General features: G+C 43.3%; 1 protein-coding gene across 2 annotated transcripts in view; it reads right to left on the bottom strand.

Moving 5' to 3' along the window:
* Positions 1-471: 471 nt before the first annotated feature.
* ABTB3 (ankyrin repeat and BTB domain containing 3) overlaps positions 472-21,838 on the bottom strand; it is a 201,269-nt gene continuing 179,902 nt past the window's right edge. For both annotated transcript variants that reach the window (XM_066590499.1, XM_066590501.1), the window contains 6 exons: positions 15,288-15,393; positions 11,370-11,472; positions 9,790-9,871; positions 5,160-5,228; positions 4,772-4,885; positions 472-2,572 (listed from right to left, as the gene is read on the bottom strand). In XM_066590499.1, the coding sequence (XP_066446596.1) occupies positions 2,363-2,572; positions 4,772-4,885; positions 5,160-5,228; positions 9,790-9,871; positions 11,370-11,472; positions 15,288-15,393 (684 nt within the window). In that variant the 3' untranslated portion in view covers positions 472-2,362. The remainder of the gene's footprint in view (positions 2,573-4,771; positions 4,886-5,159; positions 5,229-9,789; positions 9,872-11,369; positions 11,473-15,287; positions 15,394-21,838) is intronic.

The raw sequence follows: 21,838 nt of genomic DNA, 5'->3' as shown, positions 1-21,838 counted from the left end.
CCCGAACCGAGTACGCTCGCTCATCTCTACTCCTGATACATAACATGCATTCCATCCTGTAAAGAAATATTTGTCCTTCTTCAAAATACATACAAAAAGCAGATTATCTTTTTTAGCTGAAATTTATTTTAATGGACATCGGTCTTTTTTCCAAATAAATATAATTTCATGCTCTCAGGAATTTCTTTTATTTTTACATTTGAAACAATAGATTTTCCCTTTTCTTCGTTCCCATTCTAGTAACGGTTTACAGAACATACAGGAATCTTTTATATTTTCTCTTCTTAAAAATAGATGAAAAACACGCCGGAATAATCACTCCTCTGATAATCAAATGTCCGTCTGTAGCCTGAAATCACATCCAATCCCTGACTCTAAAGCATTTTACAATATTTACAAACAACTTCAAATACTTCAGACAATATATTAAGACAGAACCGGATATTAACAAATCTTCTATACAATTAGTCATTAACTTATCATGCTAAATTTATTTCTTTTTTTTTTTTAATATACTCAATATAAATAGAATTTATGGTAGGCAGTTATTTGTGATCTATTGGATGGTCAACCAAAAAGTGGTAAAAGCATGTACAAAATTGGCTCTACCTTCGAACAGTGCCAGTTTACCATTGGGTACACATAACATGGGCCTATAAGGTCAACGGGCCAATCATCTCAACATGGGTATCTCCAGTTTTGCCCGGCATCTCATTGATGATATTTTATATAGATTTGACCCTACATGATCAGAGAGCCCATTTTGCCCCAAAAGACCCCCAATGTAAACTCGGTGTTACCGGTCAAAGCTATAGAAAAGCTTAATAGTCCAAAAAGACATAAAGAGGAAACATCATTGAACCTTAAACAATGAACCAAAAACTTACATTGCATTGTCAGGCTATCTACATCTACCAGTCATCAATGTCTTAGTGGGAACTGGCATGCCGATCTAAATCAACAATGACCTATTCATTTTGAAATAGGAACCAAAAAATTATTTTATTAGCATCAGCTGTTGTCTCCCAATTTTAATTTTTTTATTTTTTTTGCTTTTTTTTTGTTTTTTTTAAAACTTTTTTTGTACACTTATTTTGTCATGCAAATGGATCGTGAAATGAAAAAAAGTCTCCGAAGATGTGGCACATAACCAATGAGTGTGATTGCTGTATATACTAAAGTAATTTTTGACACATACAACAAAACATACATGTTAGGACTTCGTATTTTTTCTTTTCTCTCGACTACGATGCTGTCCTACAAAAACCGATAACAACTGAGTATATGTAAGTGATAATTATGATCCTTATGGCTTTCCATACCCAAACACTGAGACACGCACCGGTATCTCTACAACGCTGTAGAAAGTAATGACCTTATATTACAAAAACAGAGGAAAACAAACAAAAATTTGCACCATTTTTACCATGTGATGTAAAAACTAATACCTACAATCGATTTCACAGAGTCACAGTGAAACAGACTTTTTGTGTTGTCTTTTTTTGGTACTTCACAAATGGACTCGAACCGCGGAAATTCTTGGCAAAGTGATACACGATAACACCATGCAAATCTGAGTTTGCTTAATTTGTTCAAAGTAAACTATTCACATGCCGATTTTTCTAAAATTTTGTTTTCAAAAATATCTCCTTTAGTAACACCTGTTTTTGCTATCTGCTCCATCCTGAGCAACCTGAATAAAAGGAGAAGGTTTTCAGACTTGCATCAGGAAAAATAAAGTCACTGGTCGGACGTATTAACTTACAACTTTTTGTGAAATGAAAAATAGGAAAAGTCTTTGTTTTGAACCTACAAGGCCACCCCAATTTTTAATTTTTATTTTTTTACAAATCTTTTAAAAAGTCACGTACTCTTAAAAATCTTTCATCTCCACTCCATCGGACGGTGCAGTCGTAATATATTTTTGGAAGAGTCCCATCTTCGTGTATCCAGAAAGTTCTGTTTCCTTTCCGAGTAATGCACATACGACGAGAGTTGCATAAAGCAGAGAAAATTCAAAAATATCACTTTTCGATTGACATCTAAGAACATCATTTCCAAGGTTAGCATCTGTCCCGGTAGATTTTCTTTGCTACGTGGCATCCGTTGCACGTTGATATGTTGGTTTCCTTTGGAAAATTGTAGAGTAATCCTCTTTTTTCAATTAAATGTCTATTTTTTAACAAAAATAAGAATTTGATTTTTTTATATATATATCTTTTTCCAAGTTAGGAAGATCCAGAAATTTTGCCTTTAAGCCGCCAGAAAAATAGGAAATCCAGTAAAATGAAAAGCCTTTTATCTTCATATAAGCCTCTGTGAGTAAACACTGTACACTTGTCCACCCTGACAGCCGCCGACTCTATACTATAGACCCTTTGGAAGAGGATAGATGGATAGACTGTATCCGTGTCGCCAACGTCCTTTGTAAGTCCCCAAGAACATCCTGGCCCGATGTCTCACAGTTCTTATCATATAATAGTTGTTTAAAGGCTTCATTTTCAATGAGGAGCATCATATTTTTTAAGAAGTAGCCTTCACAGTAAGACGATAACTCAGGGACACCGAGAAACTGCAGATACAGAGAGTCAGAGGACAAAGTCGGATTAGTCACAGGATTAAGTAGACGCAAATTGTAGCACACATTGGAACCAACAGAAAGTCCTTGTCTTGCAAAAGTACAAGGCCTCATAGAGCAATAACGTAAAACAACTCAAATCCTTGTAGGGATTGGATTTTTATATAGCACATATATACTCTATTCCACAGTACTGTGCATAGAGAGTAAACAGTTTTCCCACATTTATGACCTATACACAGGATAGGCAATACATGTTACAATCTTTGGGGCCCCTACTGACTACTAGATTAATTATTATGTACATTGAGGGGCAGTTTCTTTTACAGGAGGTGCCTGGTTTAGGAAACCCATTATTCAAAACAGCCCATTGATTTTATTGGAATTGTGTAATACTTCATTTCTCCTGTAGGAATGCTGCAGGGAAATTGTACACTTAGGTTTTCCTACAGATTACAGTTGACTGCTGGAGTCTAAACAGGATTCCTTGTAATTATTTTATCATCTAACCAATAGAAATGATCCCCAGTGTATAATCCCTTTGAAGCATTTGAAGATTTAGGAATATCGCTTTCTGGGCTGAACCAAACCCCGTAACATCAGATATTAGCATGTTTAACTTTTTGCATAGCTGGTTTGGGAAATAACAAGTAATCATCATATGAGCACTGCCCTAGTTATTGGAATAATATGTGTTTTTACAGAATGTGTATTAATGTAAAATTTTAGTAGTATTTGCAGTGTCATTTTGGTATCTGAAAAAGAATTCTTAAAGGGCAAGTTCACATTAAAAAATACAATGTAGTCTGGAGTGCCCCCTACAGCCACAGTCTGGCAGTGTAGTCTGGAGTGCCCCCTATAAAAATCAGTCTGGCTGTGCATCTGGAGTGCCCCCTTTGGCAGCAGTTTGGCGGTGTAGTTTGAAGTGCACATAATAACTGCAATCTGATTGGATAGTCTAGTGTGCCCCTTTTAACAGCACCCTGACTGTGTAGTTTCTAGAGCCTCCTATAACAGCCATATACCTAACCACAGCATTAGAAAGATGGGCATACCCCTATAAATTTATTTGTTGGCTGCTCTCCTCTTGAGTTATTGCTAAGACCTCTGAACCACCTGCTGAACCTTCAATGATATTGGTGTTATGATAATCAGACATAGGAATTATTTTGTCCTATGCCTGACTATAGGTTCTTAACCCATTAAGGACCAGGCACAGTAAATTTATGGCGCCTGGTCCTGGGCTTAAAGCACCGCCGATAGTAAAATTACGGCGGCGCTTTAAGCCTCCTGCCTCTGCAATCAATCAGAGAAAGGAACGGGTTATCAGCTGTTAGTGACAGCTGATAACCCGGAGCAGAAAGCAGAAGAGGTTTTTAACCCTTCCTGCTTTTCCTTCAGGGAGTACACAGTGCTCAATGAGAGCTGTGTACTGAAAGTGAAAGCAGAACTGTAGCTTTCACTATGGGAGCTGGGGGTTGGGGGGTTCATGTGACCGCCGAGGTTCCCTGCTACAGCAGAGCTGGAGGGTCAAACTAGACCCTGGCAGCTCTGCAAGTAACTAATGTCACTACAGGGGTTGCTTTCCCCTGTAACTAGGGCTCCTATGGATGCCCCAGCTACAGTGGGAAAGTGTCAAGTAAAAATGAATGTCCCCCAGAGGTCTTACATGATGTCATGGGGGACACAGATAGTAAAAAACATAATTATGTACACAAAGAAAACAAAATTCCAGAATAAGAAAATAACACAAAGCCGACGCCAACAAAAACCATTGCCGTATGCGCCCTGTAAACTAAAACCATACATACTATATATCAAAACGTCCAAACGAAATAGAGGAACCCATTCCTATACTTTATTTTTGCATAAATTAACTAAATTTAAAAAAATAACTATAAATGTTAAAAAAAAATCATTTTTTTAAGCATTTTACCCCCAATAAAAATAAAAAAACGTGAAAAAAATTTAGTGAAAAAGATATTTAAAAAATCGCCCCATATGTCACGAAAAACAAAACGCAGTAAAAATAACTTTGGTAGCTAAAGAAAAACAAAATAGGGCAGTAAAACTGTCACATGGGTAAAATCCCTAAAAGTGTCTGGTCCTTAAGGGGTTAAAGACCATCAGATTATTGGAATGTTGCCGTATATACAGCCGGTGTTAAGGTGGATCTTCATATTATACAAGTACCTTGGCATGGTTATAAATATCCACACAGTTTTCTGTATTAATGCTCTTTGCACAGATTATTTCACAGTGGCGTTGCAGAGCTTCCAGGTGAAAGAATTTGCTGGCAGACAACAGCTGCGAGAGAGAGAGAAAGAGGTGCAGGATAATGAATTCACGGTGAGAGAAGGTGGAAGAGCAGCATTAATAAACTAATCTCATGCAGCAGGACGGAGACTTAACACTGTAAATATGCCGTCAATATCGGATTATCAATCATTAGGAAATTGGCATCGCAGTAAAGCGTTCATGTTATCGTTAGCGGCAACTAAATGGTTTCTCTTCTAAACATCTGCGGCTGGTTAAGCCCGAGGATCTCATTTATTGAAGAATTCCACAAAGCGCATCTTACCTCCATGATTTCATTATTTTTAATGAGGAGTGATTCTGTGCCGCCACAATATAGGTACTGCATGACCAGCTAGAGAAAGAGAAACAGACACATTGTAACAAAGGCACCGCTTAGATAGAAGTTATGGTCATTTGTGCCAACATATAAATATAGCTGGAGAATAAGGAATGTTTCATCATTTACAGGTTCTCTCCTTCCTCTTGAAGACATGATTTGATATTAAAAGTGCCGTCCAGATTAGAAGAAAAAAATAATTTGCCATTTTTATTTCCATGAACAGCGCCACTCTTGTCTGCAGGTTGCGCCTGGTATTGCGGCTTAGGTTTATTTTCTTAAAAGGGGATACATTGCAATACAAGACATAACCCATGGACAAGAATGGCGTTACTTCTGGTGGATAGATGCTTTTTTTGTACTACAAAGACATTTCTTGTTTTTGCAATAATAGGATGAACACGATATACTAGTCAGCCATAGCATTAATATGATGTACTCAATGACTATTCAGCCTCATAATACAGCAAGCGATGATGCCCCGTGTGTTCTGACTCCTTTCTATCATAGCCTTAATTAAGTTTTCAGCAGTTTGTGTTAGAGTAGCTTTTCTATGGGATCTGATCAGACGGGCTAGCCTTCACTGCCCATGTGCATCAGTGAGTCTTGGGCACCCATGACCCCAACGCCGGTTCACCAGTTGTCTTTCCTTGGACCACTGGATAACGGGAACACTCTACGAGACGTATTGTTTTGGAGGTACTCTGACCCAATCATCTAGAGATCACAATTAGTCCCTTGTCATACTTGCTCAGATCCTTAGGCTCGCCCAGAGGCGTAACTTGAAGCTCCCAGGCCCCAATGCAAAACCTGTATCAGGGCCCCCAACTATAATGCTTTATTCATAGTACTGGGCTCCCTATATGGAGAAGAGAGGCCTTATGGGCCCCCTAAGGCTCCTGGGCCCGGGTGCAACCGCATCCCCTGCATCCTCTATAGTTACGCCCCTACGCTCGCCTATTTTTCCTGCAACCAACATCAACTTCAAGAACTGACTGTCCGTTTACGGCCAGATATACCGTATCCCACTGCTTGACGAATGTTATTGTCATGAGATAATCCGTGTTATTCACTTGAACTGTGGGTTGTTTTAAAGGGATTTAGTCATTAGGTTCATGTTGCCCAAACTATGGCAGCAAGAACCCGGGACAGGGATGCCGGTTGCCCCCCCCCCCCCCCACCCCGTGGGTGTTCTTTCTGAAACGCTGCAGTATTTTAGAATTAATTTATTTTGAAGCTTGACTTTGAGTTGAGCACCAAGTCACACTAGGTGGGCTGTGCCGTCTTCTTACTGCCCGCAGCATGAAGACTGACTGCTCTCTCCCTATACACAAAAGAGAAGAAAACTGTCAGTCTACATGGTGTTGAGAGAATCTGGAGTGCCCCCCTCCCCCCTCCCCAATGCCTGGGAGCTCAACTCCGAGTCAAATTGTCCCTGTCCCGGGTACAAGAAGCTGATGACAGAATCCCTATAATATTATTACTGACTGGTGTGTATTTTCAATTGGCTATATACTGGATGTCTCCCTATTTCCACGAGACACTGGAATGAAACGCATGGTGTTTCTATATAGTTGGTTGGACCCCCATCCGCTCTGCTGATCTGCAATACCCATAGGATAGGGTTGGAGCATATTTTCCTAGAACTCTTCATTGCACCTTTCCTCTGTTATTCCTCCCAGATATATATTAATAAATTGACAACTAGGTATGGTGTCAATCTTAGAATATGCACTCAGTTGTCCATTTATTCATACTCAGTGCCAGCCCTAGGTTAGATAACACCCTGTGTGGATTTTTTTTTGCGCCCCTTTCTCGTAACAAGAAAAAAACATATATATTGCAGGAATAGGCAGTCTGCCTGTATTCTCATTGTACAAAAAGCAAGACTAATCTCAGTACATACAGCACCAGAATCAAGCTCATAACATAAATACAGCACCAGAACAAAGCTTAGTACATAGATACAGCACCAGAACCAAGCTCATAACGTGAATACAGCACCAGAACCAAACTAAGCAAGTAGAATTCAGCAATTGTGTTGTTTGCCGATGGGCAAACTGGCACTTTGAAACATTAGGAAGGAGGAGGAAGAGCCTGGAGGGAAATGATTCATGTAGTTCCACAAGATTCTGGCGCATGAAGAAAGAAGATCATGTGACTGGGCAGACCTAAGGGAGGACTATTGCCACCAGCCTGCATCTGTTGGGTGCCTCCACTGCAAACTGGTGGCTAGCACACTGTATGACTGCATGGGTTGCACATAGCTAAGGCCAACTATATTCATACATTTCCATAACAGAGGTATGGCACTAAACAGTGATAATAGCTCCCCCTAGTGATAACAGCTTACAGACAGAATTATATAATTTATCCAGTCAGGTATATTATGAAATAATTAAAATACTGGACTTTAATAAAGAATTAGTACATTCAAAGTCCCTTGACTCCTTGACGTGAGCACTACCCAAGGACCATGGTAGTATAAACTTACCCCTGCAAAAAAAAGCAAGTAGGGGAGTGTGTGGCTATGCCTACTGGCACTTTCCTTCGCAGGGGTCGCGCCATGTGTTTGAATAGACTGATAAAATGGATTCTGTGAGGATGGCTGTATTAATCCCAGGCTTCAGTGGGGATATTGCATAATCCATAAGTAATGCCAGCTGCTCAGACTATGTAGTATTATTAATATGATGTGCATAATTCATAAAACCTTGTAACCTGATATGTCAAATTACATTAAAGCAAATCCTCCATTAAAATGTCAAAATGTTCTTTACAATAAACTTTGCCAAATCTAGATGAATCCAATATATAGCATTTTATGTTCTCGTATTGAAAATGATCCAAACCCCCCGGGTATTAAAACTCATGAGCCCCTTTCCAAACACTATGGCCATAATACACTTGGTTTGGAGTGCTGTAATTGACTAAGGGGCTGTGGACCTCAGCCACTACCTTAATGCTTGGATGGTCCGTTTGCCCTAACTCATGCTGTATACATATTTCCTTTACGTGAAAACATATTTGTAGAGATGAGCGAGCGTACTCGGTAAGGACGGATACTCGAGTGAGTATCGTCCTTACCAAATACCTGCCTGCTCGGCTGCAAAGATTCGGGTGCCGGCGGGGGTGAGTGCAGGGGTGAGTGCTGTGCTGCTCTTCCCCACCGCCCCCCGAATCTTAGCGGGTGAGCAGGCAGGTACTCGAAAAGGACGATACTCGCTCGAGTATCATTCCTTACCGAGTACGCTCGCTCATCTCTACATATTTGGTAAAAATGTTTATTGATATTACTGGTAGCTGTAGGGCGATGCAAGAAGGCAATGACCCAAAGAACAGAAATAAGTCAACTAAAAAATGGTTGAAGAAGACATTTTTTGTTGTGGAATGTCCAAGTAGGAGTCCTGACCTTAACCCGATCGGGATCTTTTGGCATGACCCAAAGAGGGCTGTGCACACAAGGCATACCAGAAATATTGTTGAACAGAAACACATTTGCAGGGAGGAATAGTCCAAAATTCTTCCTCAATGTTGTGCAAATCTTATGTTACATCTGTGACAGACATGTGGATAGTATCCTCCATGGATTTACGTATGTACACCTCACATGAATAACACAAAAAAACCCTACCTACAAACGGGGCGATAGCCCTGAAGAAGGAGGACCCATGTCAGGAACCAAGGGCACTCTGACTTTCTCTAGATGGTGAAAGGTAATTGTGGCAAACGAAAGATAACGCCGAAATATATGCAACCACTAGAATAAGGAACAAGATGGTAAACACCCTATAAGTTAAATAAATGAATAACCAACAGACCTCTAACTGAGACACAGGTTAGGATCAGGAACTACCAACTGGACCAAAAACACCGTCAGACAAAGTCTACAGCCAAGTCAGACAGCAGTCTATCTGAGAGGGAGTCACAGACCAGATCTTCAATAGTGTGATCAGACAAAGTTGAAACAAGACCAAGTGAATAACCAGCGTCCTCTGAGGGGAGGAGCTGAATTAAATATACCCAAACTAATGGCTATTGGCTGGCTGGGCTGTCCCCCCTCCCCAGCCAACCAATCTGCCCATACATACAGAGACGTGCTCCCATTGGTATCTAACACCAGAATGACGGTGAGCATGTGGAGACGAACAGGTCGCTAAGGAGGAATCTACGGGTCATTCAATTCAAAGATTCACTTACTTACTTGTGCTCAATCAAAGACCTAGACGGTACAACTGTTTTTGTGTTATTAGATTGTTTTTGCCTATAATTGTCACTTCGATAACAATCAGACTAATTGTTTGCAACTAATGCAGAAATCATAATAATTCCAAAAGGTTCACTTACTTTTTCTAGTAACTGTACATAACCCCCAATGAGTTCAATCTGTGCTGTATACATCCTACTGCACCCCAGGAGTAGCTGTATATCCAGATTTAATTGCTACAGCGCCTTTTTTAATTATTTTTTTTGCCCCTTTTGTATGTGGAGTCTATGGAGTTTAGTCTATGATTTTTGCATATGCCCCCGCCTGCAGATATGTAGTTATCAAATTATTGAATGCATAGACACATACCTGAAAAATATGATATTTCACATAATTGATTTCAATGCAGCTGTTTTCCGCCGTTGACTTGTTGGTGAGAAGAGCTTTAAACCTTCGAAAAGAATTCATAGTTATTTTATTAGAAACTCCGGACTTGCAAAGTAAGCGATGGCGGCAGGCGGCGTCTAATTAGCGGTATGGATTGTACTGTATATTATATAGAAATTCTCAAAAATGCAACTACTCATTAGACCTGATTGGTGTGTTGCAACATGTTTTATACTCTAAACATATTCCAAGCTGCTAAAAACAAGACAGATACATTTTTAGTGCAATCAGGCTGTAGGATCTGACATCTCTCTGCTGAGTACAATCCGCCCCCTTTACAATGTGGGATGTGCTTTGTTAGGCCTAGTGAAGGCCCCGAGGTGGTGGTACATTGCACAAGGAACGGAAAGGGAACTTGTATATTTTATGCTGCCCTCCCTGACAGACACATTGATTCCAGTGGTCCGCCATTTATGTTCTGTAGTGTGGGGAACTCACATAGCCAAGCGTCTGACATAAGAGGGGTCCAGCTGCCTGTCTTCAATAGGTCCAGGGTAATTATGAGCTTCCACTTGCCCCACCACACATGCCATGATTGACACTTTTATCAATGGAGGGCCGTCAGGGTGAGTGAGAACTCACTAGACTTATCTCAAGCCCAGCGTTAAGAAACCGGGCTTCTCTCATACCGGGAGCTGCTGCTTGGCTACGTAAGTGCTTCGAAACTACAGAACATCACGCTATTCAGTGACAGATCAAATAGCGTAAAATACATGGCGTAGTATATAAGGCCAAAAAAGGACATATGTCCATCCAGTTCAGTCTATCACAACTCAATGTTGATCCAGAGGAAGGCAAAAAAATACCAAATAAGGTAGAAGCCAATTTTCCACATTTACGGGGAAAAAATTCCTTCCCCGTTCCAATCTGGCAATTAAAATAATCCCCGGATCCCCGACCCTTCCGAAATTATTAATGATTATAACATATAATATTGTATCGCTCAGGAAAGGCACCCAGGTCCCTCTTGTACTGATTTATCGAGTTCACCATCACCACGTCCTCAGGCAAGGAGTTCCACAGTCTCACTGCTCTTACAGTAAAGAACCCCCTTCTATGTTGGTGTGAAAACCTTCTTTCCTCTAGACGTAGAGGGCGCCCCCTTGTTAGTGTCACAGTCCTGGGTATAAACAGATGATGGCAGAGATCTCTGTATTGTCCCCTGATATATTTATACATAGTTATTCTTCTGAACAGTGTAGCTGTAGACTCCATAGACAACTCCCCCACCCACAGTCCCACCTGTCTTCTCCCCCATCGCCCTTCCATCTACCCATACATTCTCCTAGGATGGGTTTCCATAGACTGCTCGGATGGCAGTCATTTAGGAATCACTAGAGGATACCTGTGTTGTGCTCTGCCTTCAACCTATAGAAGGCGCTGTTAATTACAATTTCTTGCCTATGTAACTTGCGTGTGCCAAAATACAGAAGTGAGTGAGTTAATATGAGCAGCATTTTTCCTTAACCCCCTCCTCACCCCCGATTCTTTGTAATTGGTACCTTGGAGATGCTGTGAACAGCAACACTTTGTGTGCATAAAAAGGTCTTCCTTCCACAATAAAGGTGACATCCGACATTTCTTTGTTGTTGAGGAAATGAGGATCTACAAAGCAACAAGAAGAAAATCACCATTTATGTTAGAAGAAGCTTGATTCTTGTCTGTGGTTTCTCTCTGCAATTGCAATTTAGCCAAGTTCACTTGAACCACAATGAGACTAGGTCCAGACACAGCCCATGGACATGAGCAGTAGTGTTTCTGGTCCACCTCTCTCCTATACAACACACGTGTCCATTTTATTAATCAAGGGAGGACATTTATCATTACAAGTTTGCAAAAATGGCGAAAATTGCACAAAGTTTAGCAAAACGGCCCACGTGAGTTAATAAATGTGGCAGGTGTACACAGAAAATGGTTGCCCTAACACAAAGATAAAAATGAGGCCGTTTCAGGAGCTGCCTGATAACACCCCTCTCCTAGTTACGACAGGAAGTCCTCATGCCCCACTCCCATTTTCATGACTCAAGGAACTTTTCCACCTATGGAGCCCACTCATTGAAATGGGGACAAAACTAACCTGGAATCAGTCCCGTTTCTCTAGGGGACTCACAACAACCACATGGGTGACCTGCCTTTATATACGTTTGAGAGTCTCACAAGAATGGTCAAGAACTACTAAAATCCGACCTAAGGTCTAACCTTTCAATGTCTGATGACATCCCAATATTGGGCCCAGTATGGGTGAGACAATGGGCGATCCCAACAGCCAAACTGCTGGAATATGTGCAATAAGCAAGATCCTTTGCTCATTGTGTTCGAATGAAACTCACCCAAAGCAAAGGTGTAACTAGGCTTTCTGGTCATCCGGGGCAAAGATTCAATTTGGTGCCCCTCTTTCTAAAACTTGCTCTACAATATACAGCTGAAGTGATCATTTTTAATTAAAGAGGTTGACATTTTTTTCTTTAAAATCAGGTTCCTCCTCCTAGAAAACAGGAGGCTGGTTTAGACACAACGATTATCGCTCAAAAATCTTTTGAGCGATTTTCGAACGATAATCGTTGTGTTCTTTAACAGCGCAAGTGGATCGCTCAAGCATTGAGCGATTACCTTGAGCTCCAAGCGGAGGATGCAGAAGACAAGCGGGGTGTCCCCACTTGTCTTCTGCATCCAGCTGTTCCCTGCTCGCAACGTCCGGCTGTTATGTAGCCGAGCGCTCCGAGCGGGGTATGGAGAACAGAGCTGGACCGCTCTGTTCTTCATACCCAGCCACTCTGCTCCGAGCGCAGGATGCAGAGGATGCATCCAGCTGTTCCCCGCTCGCAGCACCCGACTGTTATACAGCCGGGTTCTCCGAGCGGAGGATGCAGAAAACAAGTGGGGTGATCCTGCTTGTCTTCTGCATCCAGCTGTTCCATGCTCGCAGAGCCTGGCTGTTATACAGCCGAGCACTCCAAGTAGGGTATGGAGAACAGAACTGGACCAATCTTCATACCCAGCCTATCATCAGTGAGCGAAACACAGCTGAAACAATAGTATCAGCTGTATCCCGCTCTGAATTCCTGATAACTGATCGCTGATCTTTCAGCACGCTGAAAGACAACAATCAGCGACGGCTTGACGAAATCTGCACGATGTCAGTGCAGTTAGACACAACAATTATCGCTCAAAAGACGGCTTTAAGCCAGGCAGAAGGTCCGGACACAGGACATTGAGAAGTGGCAGACTGGCACGGCAGTCACACATACTGGAATTTGCAGCCGTGCAAGAAATCCTGCACCAAACTCTGTATGTGTAACGTGGATTCTGATGTGGGATTGCAAATGGATTAATTCTGCCAGTAATTCCACATCCAATGGAATTCTGAGTTGGCAAATTGCGGTACGTGTTAAAGCGCCGCAGGGCTCCTTCAGACGAATGTGTGGTGACAGTGTATTATGCGCAGGTTCTGTGCATCTAATACGCTGTACCAAGCTGCCATAGGCTCCGAGTGTTAAGGCAGCAGAACTGCAATCCTAAACTCTTGCTCACGACCTGAAGGTTGCAAGTTCAATCCCTGCATGGTTCAGGGTTGACTCAGCCTTCCATCCTTCTGAGGTCGGTAAAAGGAGTACCCAGCTTGGTGGGGGGTAATAAATAAATTACCTGAAAACGCTACGGAATAAATTGCTGCTATACAAATAAGAAGACTTATTTTATTTTTATTTTACTTGCGCTGGTGCCTACAGCCGAAGAGCAGCCGGGCCTGCAGAGGAGCAGCCAAGAGTGAGGAGACGCAAGTATCAATAAAGAGACCAGCTACCACAAACAGCTAACATTATGCAACCCCTCAGTGACGAAGCCTCTTTGCGCTCTTATGCCCAACTAATGTTTTTTTACTGCATTCTCAAAGACCCCTAACATTTTTTTTTTTTTAAATGGAGAAAGGTGGGATTTTGAGGTTTTTATTATTTTTGAATTTTTTTTTAATCTTTTTACTTTTTATTTTTGCCCCACTTTGGGGATGTGATTATCACCATATTTTATCATTCTTCTATTGCAAAGCCTATGAAGCTCAGCCAGGGGCTGTAGCTGACAGACCCAGAGGCTAGATTCAAGCCTTCAGGTGCCATAGCAACCCATCGGAACCCTGTGATTCGGGGGCCGGCGGTGGGCGGGGAGCGGCGGAGGAGAGCGGGGAGATCTCTCTCTCCCCCCCGCTCCCCGCCGCAACTCACCTGTCACCCGCAACCGGCCCCCGAATCTTTAGAGACGAGCGGGGAGATACTCGGCTAAGGCACTACTCGCTCGAGTAATATGCCTTAGTGAGTATACTCGTTCATCTCTAATACTCACTATACACATGCATATATACTTACACTGCACACACTATGCACATGTCTCTCACCCTCATCTAAGACATCATATATTACCTACTTGCCTATCCTGACAGTTTATTTCTCTTGCAGCCCCTCACTAGTAGGCACTGCCCAGTAGCCTGCAGTGGGTGTGCCGCTGTCACCAGCTTCATATTGGGACTAGGGGAGGACATTGTTTGCTGAGCTGCTGCTGCTGCTTCAAGACCTTTAGATAGGGTCATGCAAAATGATCTTGTGACTATATCTCAATGGTCCTTCAGCAATCCCTTGTGCATACTTGTCGGCTTAGGGATAATTACACACTTTCAAAACCGTGTTTCACTAGGATGGCACCTCCTACTCCCTTCAATCCTTGCTGCACCCAGGGCACATGCCCCGACTGCCATACTCTACCCAAAGGTATGGCCGCACATGAGGATAATAGTGAGGAATCCGTGAAGGCAATATCTGAGCACTTACTAATTAATGGCCAAAACTTCACCAACCCTATACCACCACCAAGCCTTTACAGTCTAGCTGTGCGCCAACACCATGAGTCACAGCAAAGCCAAGGAAGACCTTGTGTCTTTTGCTTTTAGGGGCTTTTATCCATGGATTACACTGCTGCTCACCTGAACTCAAGCTGTGCAAGCACCAGATCAATAGTCCTGACGTCTGCATGAGCTAGAGCAAAACTGTCATTCATTAAATGATGGTAGATCAAAGTCTCTGGATATGCATGAATGAACAAGATCTAAATACACACAGAAGATCATCCTATACTTCCAATATTTCTGGTTAGTGAATGCAGCTCCTGCACAGCATTTAAATTGCACCTGTAAGAATCTTGAAAAAGCAGCTTATCAATATAAATGAGCCCTGCATTGTAAAGCAAATGTTCCAGCCGGGCGTAGCGGGCATGGTATAAAAGTACAGAGATGTGTTACGCATGGTGTAGACTACTAATGAGTTTCGACGGACCGTTAGTTCATCGATGTTTGCATATCTTTCATTTAGAGTGTAACAATGCACCAGAAACATGAATAAAACTACAATTTCAGTGTTACATTTGTGAACACTTACCCAACCGGGACGTCTGCTTGCGCTTTATCTCAGTCAGCTTCGGAATGGGGTAAGGACCGTAGCACTGGCTGAATATGACGGCCAATTGTTGGCTGATAACCTCATTCTGTAATAGAGAGAAGACAATTTCCCTTATACAAATGGGATTCACAGACGGCACATTCGGTTTTATCTACGTCTTGACATGTCATGGAGATACTTTATATTAGAAGATAGCATTGATCGGGAGCATAAACTGATATTCCCACTGCATGAGTTCCCTTGACTTTAAGTTCAGAGATTTCTAAGCTAATGTTGATGATGGTGTGATTGGTTTAATCAGTATCGGGCATTCAATCTCCACCGAGGCCATCTTCTAGGACATCGTTTGACCAACAGCTATTCCTTGCCATCCCCCATACAAATGCACTCAAGCATGCATGTGTCCTCAATAGGGAAGAGAGAAATGAAGTTCTGCTAGATACCAATAGCAGAGTCTTCACTTTCCTCAGAGCAAAGGATGGTGTAAATTGATATCCAAATTGCTGAATCCTTCTTTCCCCCAACATTTGATGTTGGGGAGGTTTGTGGCACCTCCATATCAATTAGAAGGTCAGTTTGCCCTGCCAAAATCATCATGTTCAGCTAATGTGTGTGACCACCTTAAAAGGGGTATTTCCTGGCCAAGATGGTAAAACCCAGCCTTCTGTTTCCTACCACATGTCGGAAACAGCCAAGCGCTTCAGTCCAGCTCTTATTGAAGTGAATGTGAGTCTGGAAACAGCGCTATGCTATGCTGTTTCCGTAACTCCTATTCACTTTAATGGGAGTTACGGAAAAAGCGTTGGGCTGAAGCGCTTGCTTGTTTTCGTAGTTACCGTCTGGATAACTATCACAGCTGTGAAAATCCATTATGGGAATACCCCTTTAACACTTCTCTCATAATACAGATGGTGTAGGTACAGCTATCAAGGAAAGGCAATGCGTGATTTTGTGGGTAGAGTAAACACTTTTAATGGACAAGATAACCCGTGGACCGTCTAGGACTGTCATTACCCACTGGTCGGGTCAAGATTACACAAAAAATTGATTGTAGTAAATTCAAGACTTGAACATTTTTTTAAACTACTTGCTACGAGGTTCTATTTCACAGACACCTTCTTGGACTAGGGTGCTGAGTCCTGAGGGTTGGACTAGCCCTTCAGAAGGGAAGAGAGTGCAGGCTCTGATGAAATAATAAAGCTCATCCATAACAAGGCTCATGAAGACTCATCTGAAGCAAATGGAGTAGATCACTTTTTTTTGCTGGGGTTAATAACTTTTGGGGTTCTTTCAAATATATCTTGTTAGTCCTGGTGACATAGTTTATAACACAATGCACTTGGCCTCTAGGGGCCTTCAGTATAATTTATTCTAAGGAGCCTTTAATATTGTTTCCTTCAGTAGGCATTCAGTATCATTTTTTCTGGTGGGCCTTCAGTATAATTTCCTCTGGTAAACATTCAGTATGAGTTCCTCTGGTGTGGGCCTCTAGTAGGTCTTCCAGTGTCATTTTCTCTGGTGGGCTTCCAGTATCATTTCCTCTGGGAAGCCTACAGTATCATTTCCTCTGGGGAACCTTCAGTATCATTTCCTCTGGGAAGCCTTCAGTATCATTTCCTCTAGGGGAACCTTCAGTATCATTTCCTCTGGGGGAACCTTCAGTATCATTTCCTCTGGGGGAACCTTCAGTATCATTTCCTCTGGGGGAACCTTCAGTATCATTTCCTCTGGGGGAACCTTCAGTATCATTTCCTCTGGGGAACCTTCAGTATCATTTCCTCTGGGGAACCTTCAGTATAATTTCCTCTGGGAAGCCTTCAGTATCATTTCCTCTAGGGGAACCTTCAGTATCATTTCCTCTGAGGGAACCTTCAGTATCATTTCCTCTGAGGGAACCTTCAGTATCATTTCCTCTGGGGAACCTTCAGTATCATTTCCTCTGGGAGAACCTTCAGTATCATTTCCCCTGGGGGAACCTCCAGTATCATTTCCTCTGGAGGGAACCTTCAGTATCATTTCCTCTAGGAGAACCTTCAGTATCATTGTCTCCAGTAGGTATTTAGCATCATTTCTTCTGGAGGGCCTTTGATATAATTTCCACAGATAGGTCTTCAGTATCATTTGTTCTGGTGGGCTTCCAGTATCAGTTCCTCTGGTGGGCCTTAAAGCCATTTCCTCTCATGGGCCTCCAGTATTATTTTCTCTGGTAACGATTCAGTATAATGTCTTCTGCTGAGCCTTCAATATTGTTTTCTTTGGTAGATCTTCAGTATAATTTCTTTTGGTGGGCTTCCAGTATCAGTTCCTCAGATGCGCCTTCAGCATAATTTCTTCTGGTACGTCTCCAGCATCATCTTCTCCGTGGGCTTGCAGTATCTTTTCCTCTGGGGGAACCTTCAGTATTATTGCCTACGGTTGGCCTCCAGTATCATTTCCACTGATAGGTCAACGTACCTTAGCCCAACTCCTTAACTTCCCCAGGTAATTGTGTAAAAACATTGAAGCATTCCGTTTGTTTCCCTTATTCTTTCCTATGTTATTGACAGCACAAGCAAACTTTTTTCTTTCATATTTTCCGACTCACTAAAGCAATGAAAGCGATGAAGTTCTGTACGTCTCCCAAATACCTCAGCTCCTTCCCAGCAGCCAAGGACACTCTGGAGTTCTCATTGTCAACCATAGTAAAAGTGATTAAATTTCACTCCAGAGTACTGGTACTCATCACCACTGTGGTCGGTGTAATTAAAAACAATCAGCATCTTGGTGCAGCTTTGAGGTCTGTAAAATCTGTGGTAAGAAACTGATCTACAAAAGTTTTTTTCTTTAGAGTAGATGAAGGTTTTTCCTCAGTAGACCGGAATGAAATGAAAGAAAGAATAAAAAGCCCCATCAGACTAAACGCTGGGAGATCTGCCAAGAATGAACTTGGAAATTGCATTTAAAATCACAGCTGTGAAGTGAACTTTGGGAAACCCTGGGCGAGAAGGAAAGTTACGTCCTTGGGGACCAGTAATGAGACGATTGCAGAGATGACGGGATCGGAGCCATGCAAGATCATAATTAGTGAGTTAAATTCTTTGTGGGTGATACATCTGCCTCCTATTAAATGCCATTCACTCCTCACTCTTTTACAGTGGCGGGATCTATGAAGGAGCTCTGCATGAGGTCACCACACACTCATGTTTGAAATATAGACTAAGACACAAATATCATAATATCTACAATAAAGACATCTGATAAGCCCTAGATCCAGGTGATGAGCCAAACCAGAAGTGATGCCATAGGCTAAGGGGTCGACAGGGTGGGTGCAGTTCAAGTGCAGGAACCAATTTTGGAGCCAGTAACAGATAACAGAGCAATTATGTTTAGACTCCCTAATGAATAACATACAGTCTCAAACAAGGGACATTTTTTTTGAAGAAATGACCCCATAGTATATACTTCCTGGGCCTACCTTGGTTCACACCCTATACGCACACTGCATTGTACTTAGGGCTGTGGAATGATTTCTGTAGCCCACGCAGCACTGCAGATCCTAAGAGAAGCAGAAGGAAGCCTGATCCCAAAGTATCCCTCATCTACTCATCAATTTCAGAATTTGCTGTTATGCTCCCTCCTTGTACTGTGCCTGCCGTACCCCCATGTATTGTGCTGGCTGCTCTCTAGTACTGTACCTGCTGTGCCCCTATGTATTGTGTCTGCTAACCCCCTCTTATTGTGCCTGGTGTGCCCCCATGTATTGTGCTTGCTCATTCCTTGCACTATGCCTGCTCAGCTCTTATACTGTGCCCTGATGTATTGTGCCTGCTGTGCCCCCATATATTGTGCCTGCTGACCCCTTGTACTGTGCCTGCTGTGCCCCCATATATTGTGCCTGCTGACCCCTTCTACAATGCCTGCTGACCCCTTGTATTGTGCCTGCTGTGCCCCCATATATTGTGCCTGCTGACCCCTTGTATTGTGCCTGCTGCTGTGCTCCCATATATTGTGCCTGCTGACCCCTTGTACTATGCCTGCTGTGCCCCCATATATTGTGCCTGCTGACCCCTTCTACAGCGCCTGCTGTGCCCCCATATATTCTGCCTGCTGACTCCTTGTATTGTGCCTGCTGCTGTGCCCCCATATATTGTGCCTGCTGACCCCTTGTACTGTGCCTGCTGTGCCCCCATATATTGTGCCTGCTGACCCCTTATACAGCGCCTGCTGTGCCACCATATATTGTGCCTGCTGACCCCTTGTATTGTGCCTGCTGTGCCCCCATATATTGTGCCTGCTGACCCCTTCTACAGTGCCTGCTGTGCCCCCATATATTGTGCCTGCTGACCCCTTGTATTGTGCCTGCTGTGCCCCCATATATTGTGCCTGCTGACCCCTTGTATTGTGCCTGCTGTGCCCCCCATATATTGTGCCTGCTGACCTCTTCTACGGTGTCTGCTGTGCCCCCATATATTGTGCCTGGTGACCCCTTGTATTGTGCCTGCTGTGCCCCCATATATTGTGCCTGCTGACCCCTTCTACAGTGCCTGCTCTGCCCCCATATATTGTGCCTGCTGACCCCTTCTACAATGCCTGCTGTGCCCCCATATATTGTGCCTGCTGATCCCTTGTATTGTGCCTGCTGCTGTGCCCCCATATATTGTGCCTGCTGACCCCTTGTACTGTGCCTGCTGTGCCCCCATATATTGTGCCTGCTGACTCCTTGTATTGTGCCTGCTGCTGTGCCCCCATATATTGTGCCTGCTGACCCCTTGTACTGTGCCTGCTGTGCCCCCATATATTGTGCCTGCTGACTCCTTGTATTGTGCCTGCTGCTGTGCCCCCATATATTGTGCCTGCTGACCCCTTCTACAGTGCCTGCTGTGCCCCCATATATTGTGCCTGCTGACCCCTTGTATTGTGCCTGCTGTGCCCCCATATATTGTGCCTGCTGACCCCTTCTGCAGTGCCTGCTGTGCCCCCATATATTGTGTCTGCTGACCCCTTGTATTGTGCCTGCTGTGCCCCCATATATTGTGCCTGCTGACCCCTTCTACAGTGCCTGCTATGCTCCCATATATTGTGCCTGCTGACCCCTTCTACAGTGCCTGCTGTGCCCCCATATATTGTGCCTGCTGACCCCTTCTACAGTGCCTGCTGTGCTCCCATATATTGTGCCTGCTGACCCCTTGTACTGTGCCTGCTGTGCCCCCATATATTGTGCCTGCTGACTCCTTGTATTGTGCCTGCTGCTGTGCCCCTATATATTGTGCCTGCTGACCCCTTCTACAGTGCCTGCTGTGCCCCCATATATTGTGCCTGCTGACCCCTTCTACAGTGCCTGCTATGCTCCCATATATTGTGCCTGCTGACCCCTTCTACAGTGCCTGCTGTGCCCCCATATATTGTGCCTGCTGACCCCTTCTACAGTGCCTGCTATGCTCCCATATATTGTGTCTGCTGACCCCTTGTATTGTGCCTGCTGTGCCCCCATATATTGTGCCTGCTGACCCCTTCTGCAGTGCCTGCTGTGCCCCCATATATTGTGTCTGCTGACCCCTTGCACTGTGCCTGCTCAGCTCTTATACCATGCCCTGATGTGTTGTACCTGCTGATCCCTTGCACTGTGCTCTCGTGTATTACGGTATGTCTTCTCTGCTTCTTGTATTGTGCCTGCTGTGCCACTATACATAGGGTCCGATACCCTTCTTCTAACTGCCCCTCCAAGTATCCAGCTGAGGGATCTCAGATAATGAGGATACAACTGAGTGCATTGAGAATAATATAAGTTGGTGGTCTCTTTGCCTCTGGCCCCCTAACCTATGGGCCAGTAGTAGGTACACCAATGCCTCCACCTGCTGGGCCAAACATGTAGGTAGCCTCTAACATCACCCTCCCTAGTCCTAATATCTGGCATGCACCGGTGAAGGCTCCGTGGCAGATGATCTTCCATTTTTATCTAATACATCCAGTGAACTGTTTTTAAAAAGTCTCCATTAACATCAGCACTATATTAGCGGACGCATCCGCTTGTCTTTGTTTGAAGACCCATGTTACCTTATGCAGCGCCAGGTCAGCATCTGAAGCAATTAGTAAAGAGATTTATGAAGCGCACCCGCAGCTGAGAACGTCCTAATTCATTAGTTGATCCTGAAGGTGGCACCTGAGTCATTTGTTATCAGTGGCGGAGCAGCTTGTTGTGTGATGAGGTGGAACCGTGTGCCTTAGTAACTGTACGGGTTCTGTACTATGCCCAAGAAATATTTTCATTGGCAAGCCCTCCTGGAACAAAATCTTGCTGATATGTCAGGTGGAGCCATGTACAAATATCCATTGAAAATGATAATTTATAAGCAATTTTTAAAGACCCTCTGGAAAGGCAGACAAGGCCAAAGCCAAGAATTGATCGAGAATGGCTGTACCTATGGGATACATAGATTTAAGGTGATTTATTATATTCCCTTCGCCAGACTGGAAGACTAACGACCATGGTTTCCGGTGGAAATCCTAGGCGTAAAATCTCCGATGATGGATAATCAATAAGAACATTATTG

This window comes from Eleutherodactylus coqui, chromosome 2, assembly GCF_035609145.1.
Source record: "Eleutherodactylus coqui strain aEleCoq1 chromosome 2, aEleCoq1.hap1, whole genome shotgun sequence".
Taxonomy (NCBI): Eukaryota; Metazoa; Chordata; class Amphibia; order Anura; family Eleutherodactylidae; genus Eleutherodactylus; species Eleutherodactylus coqui.
This window is presented reverse-complemented; position numbering and strand designations above follow the sequence as displayed.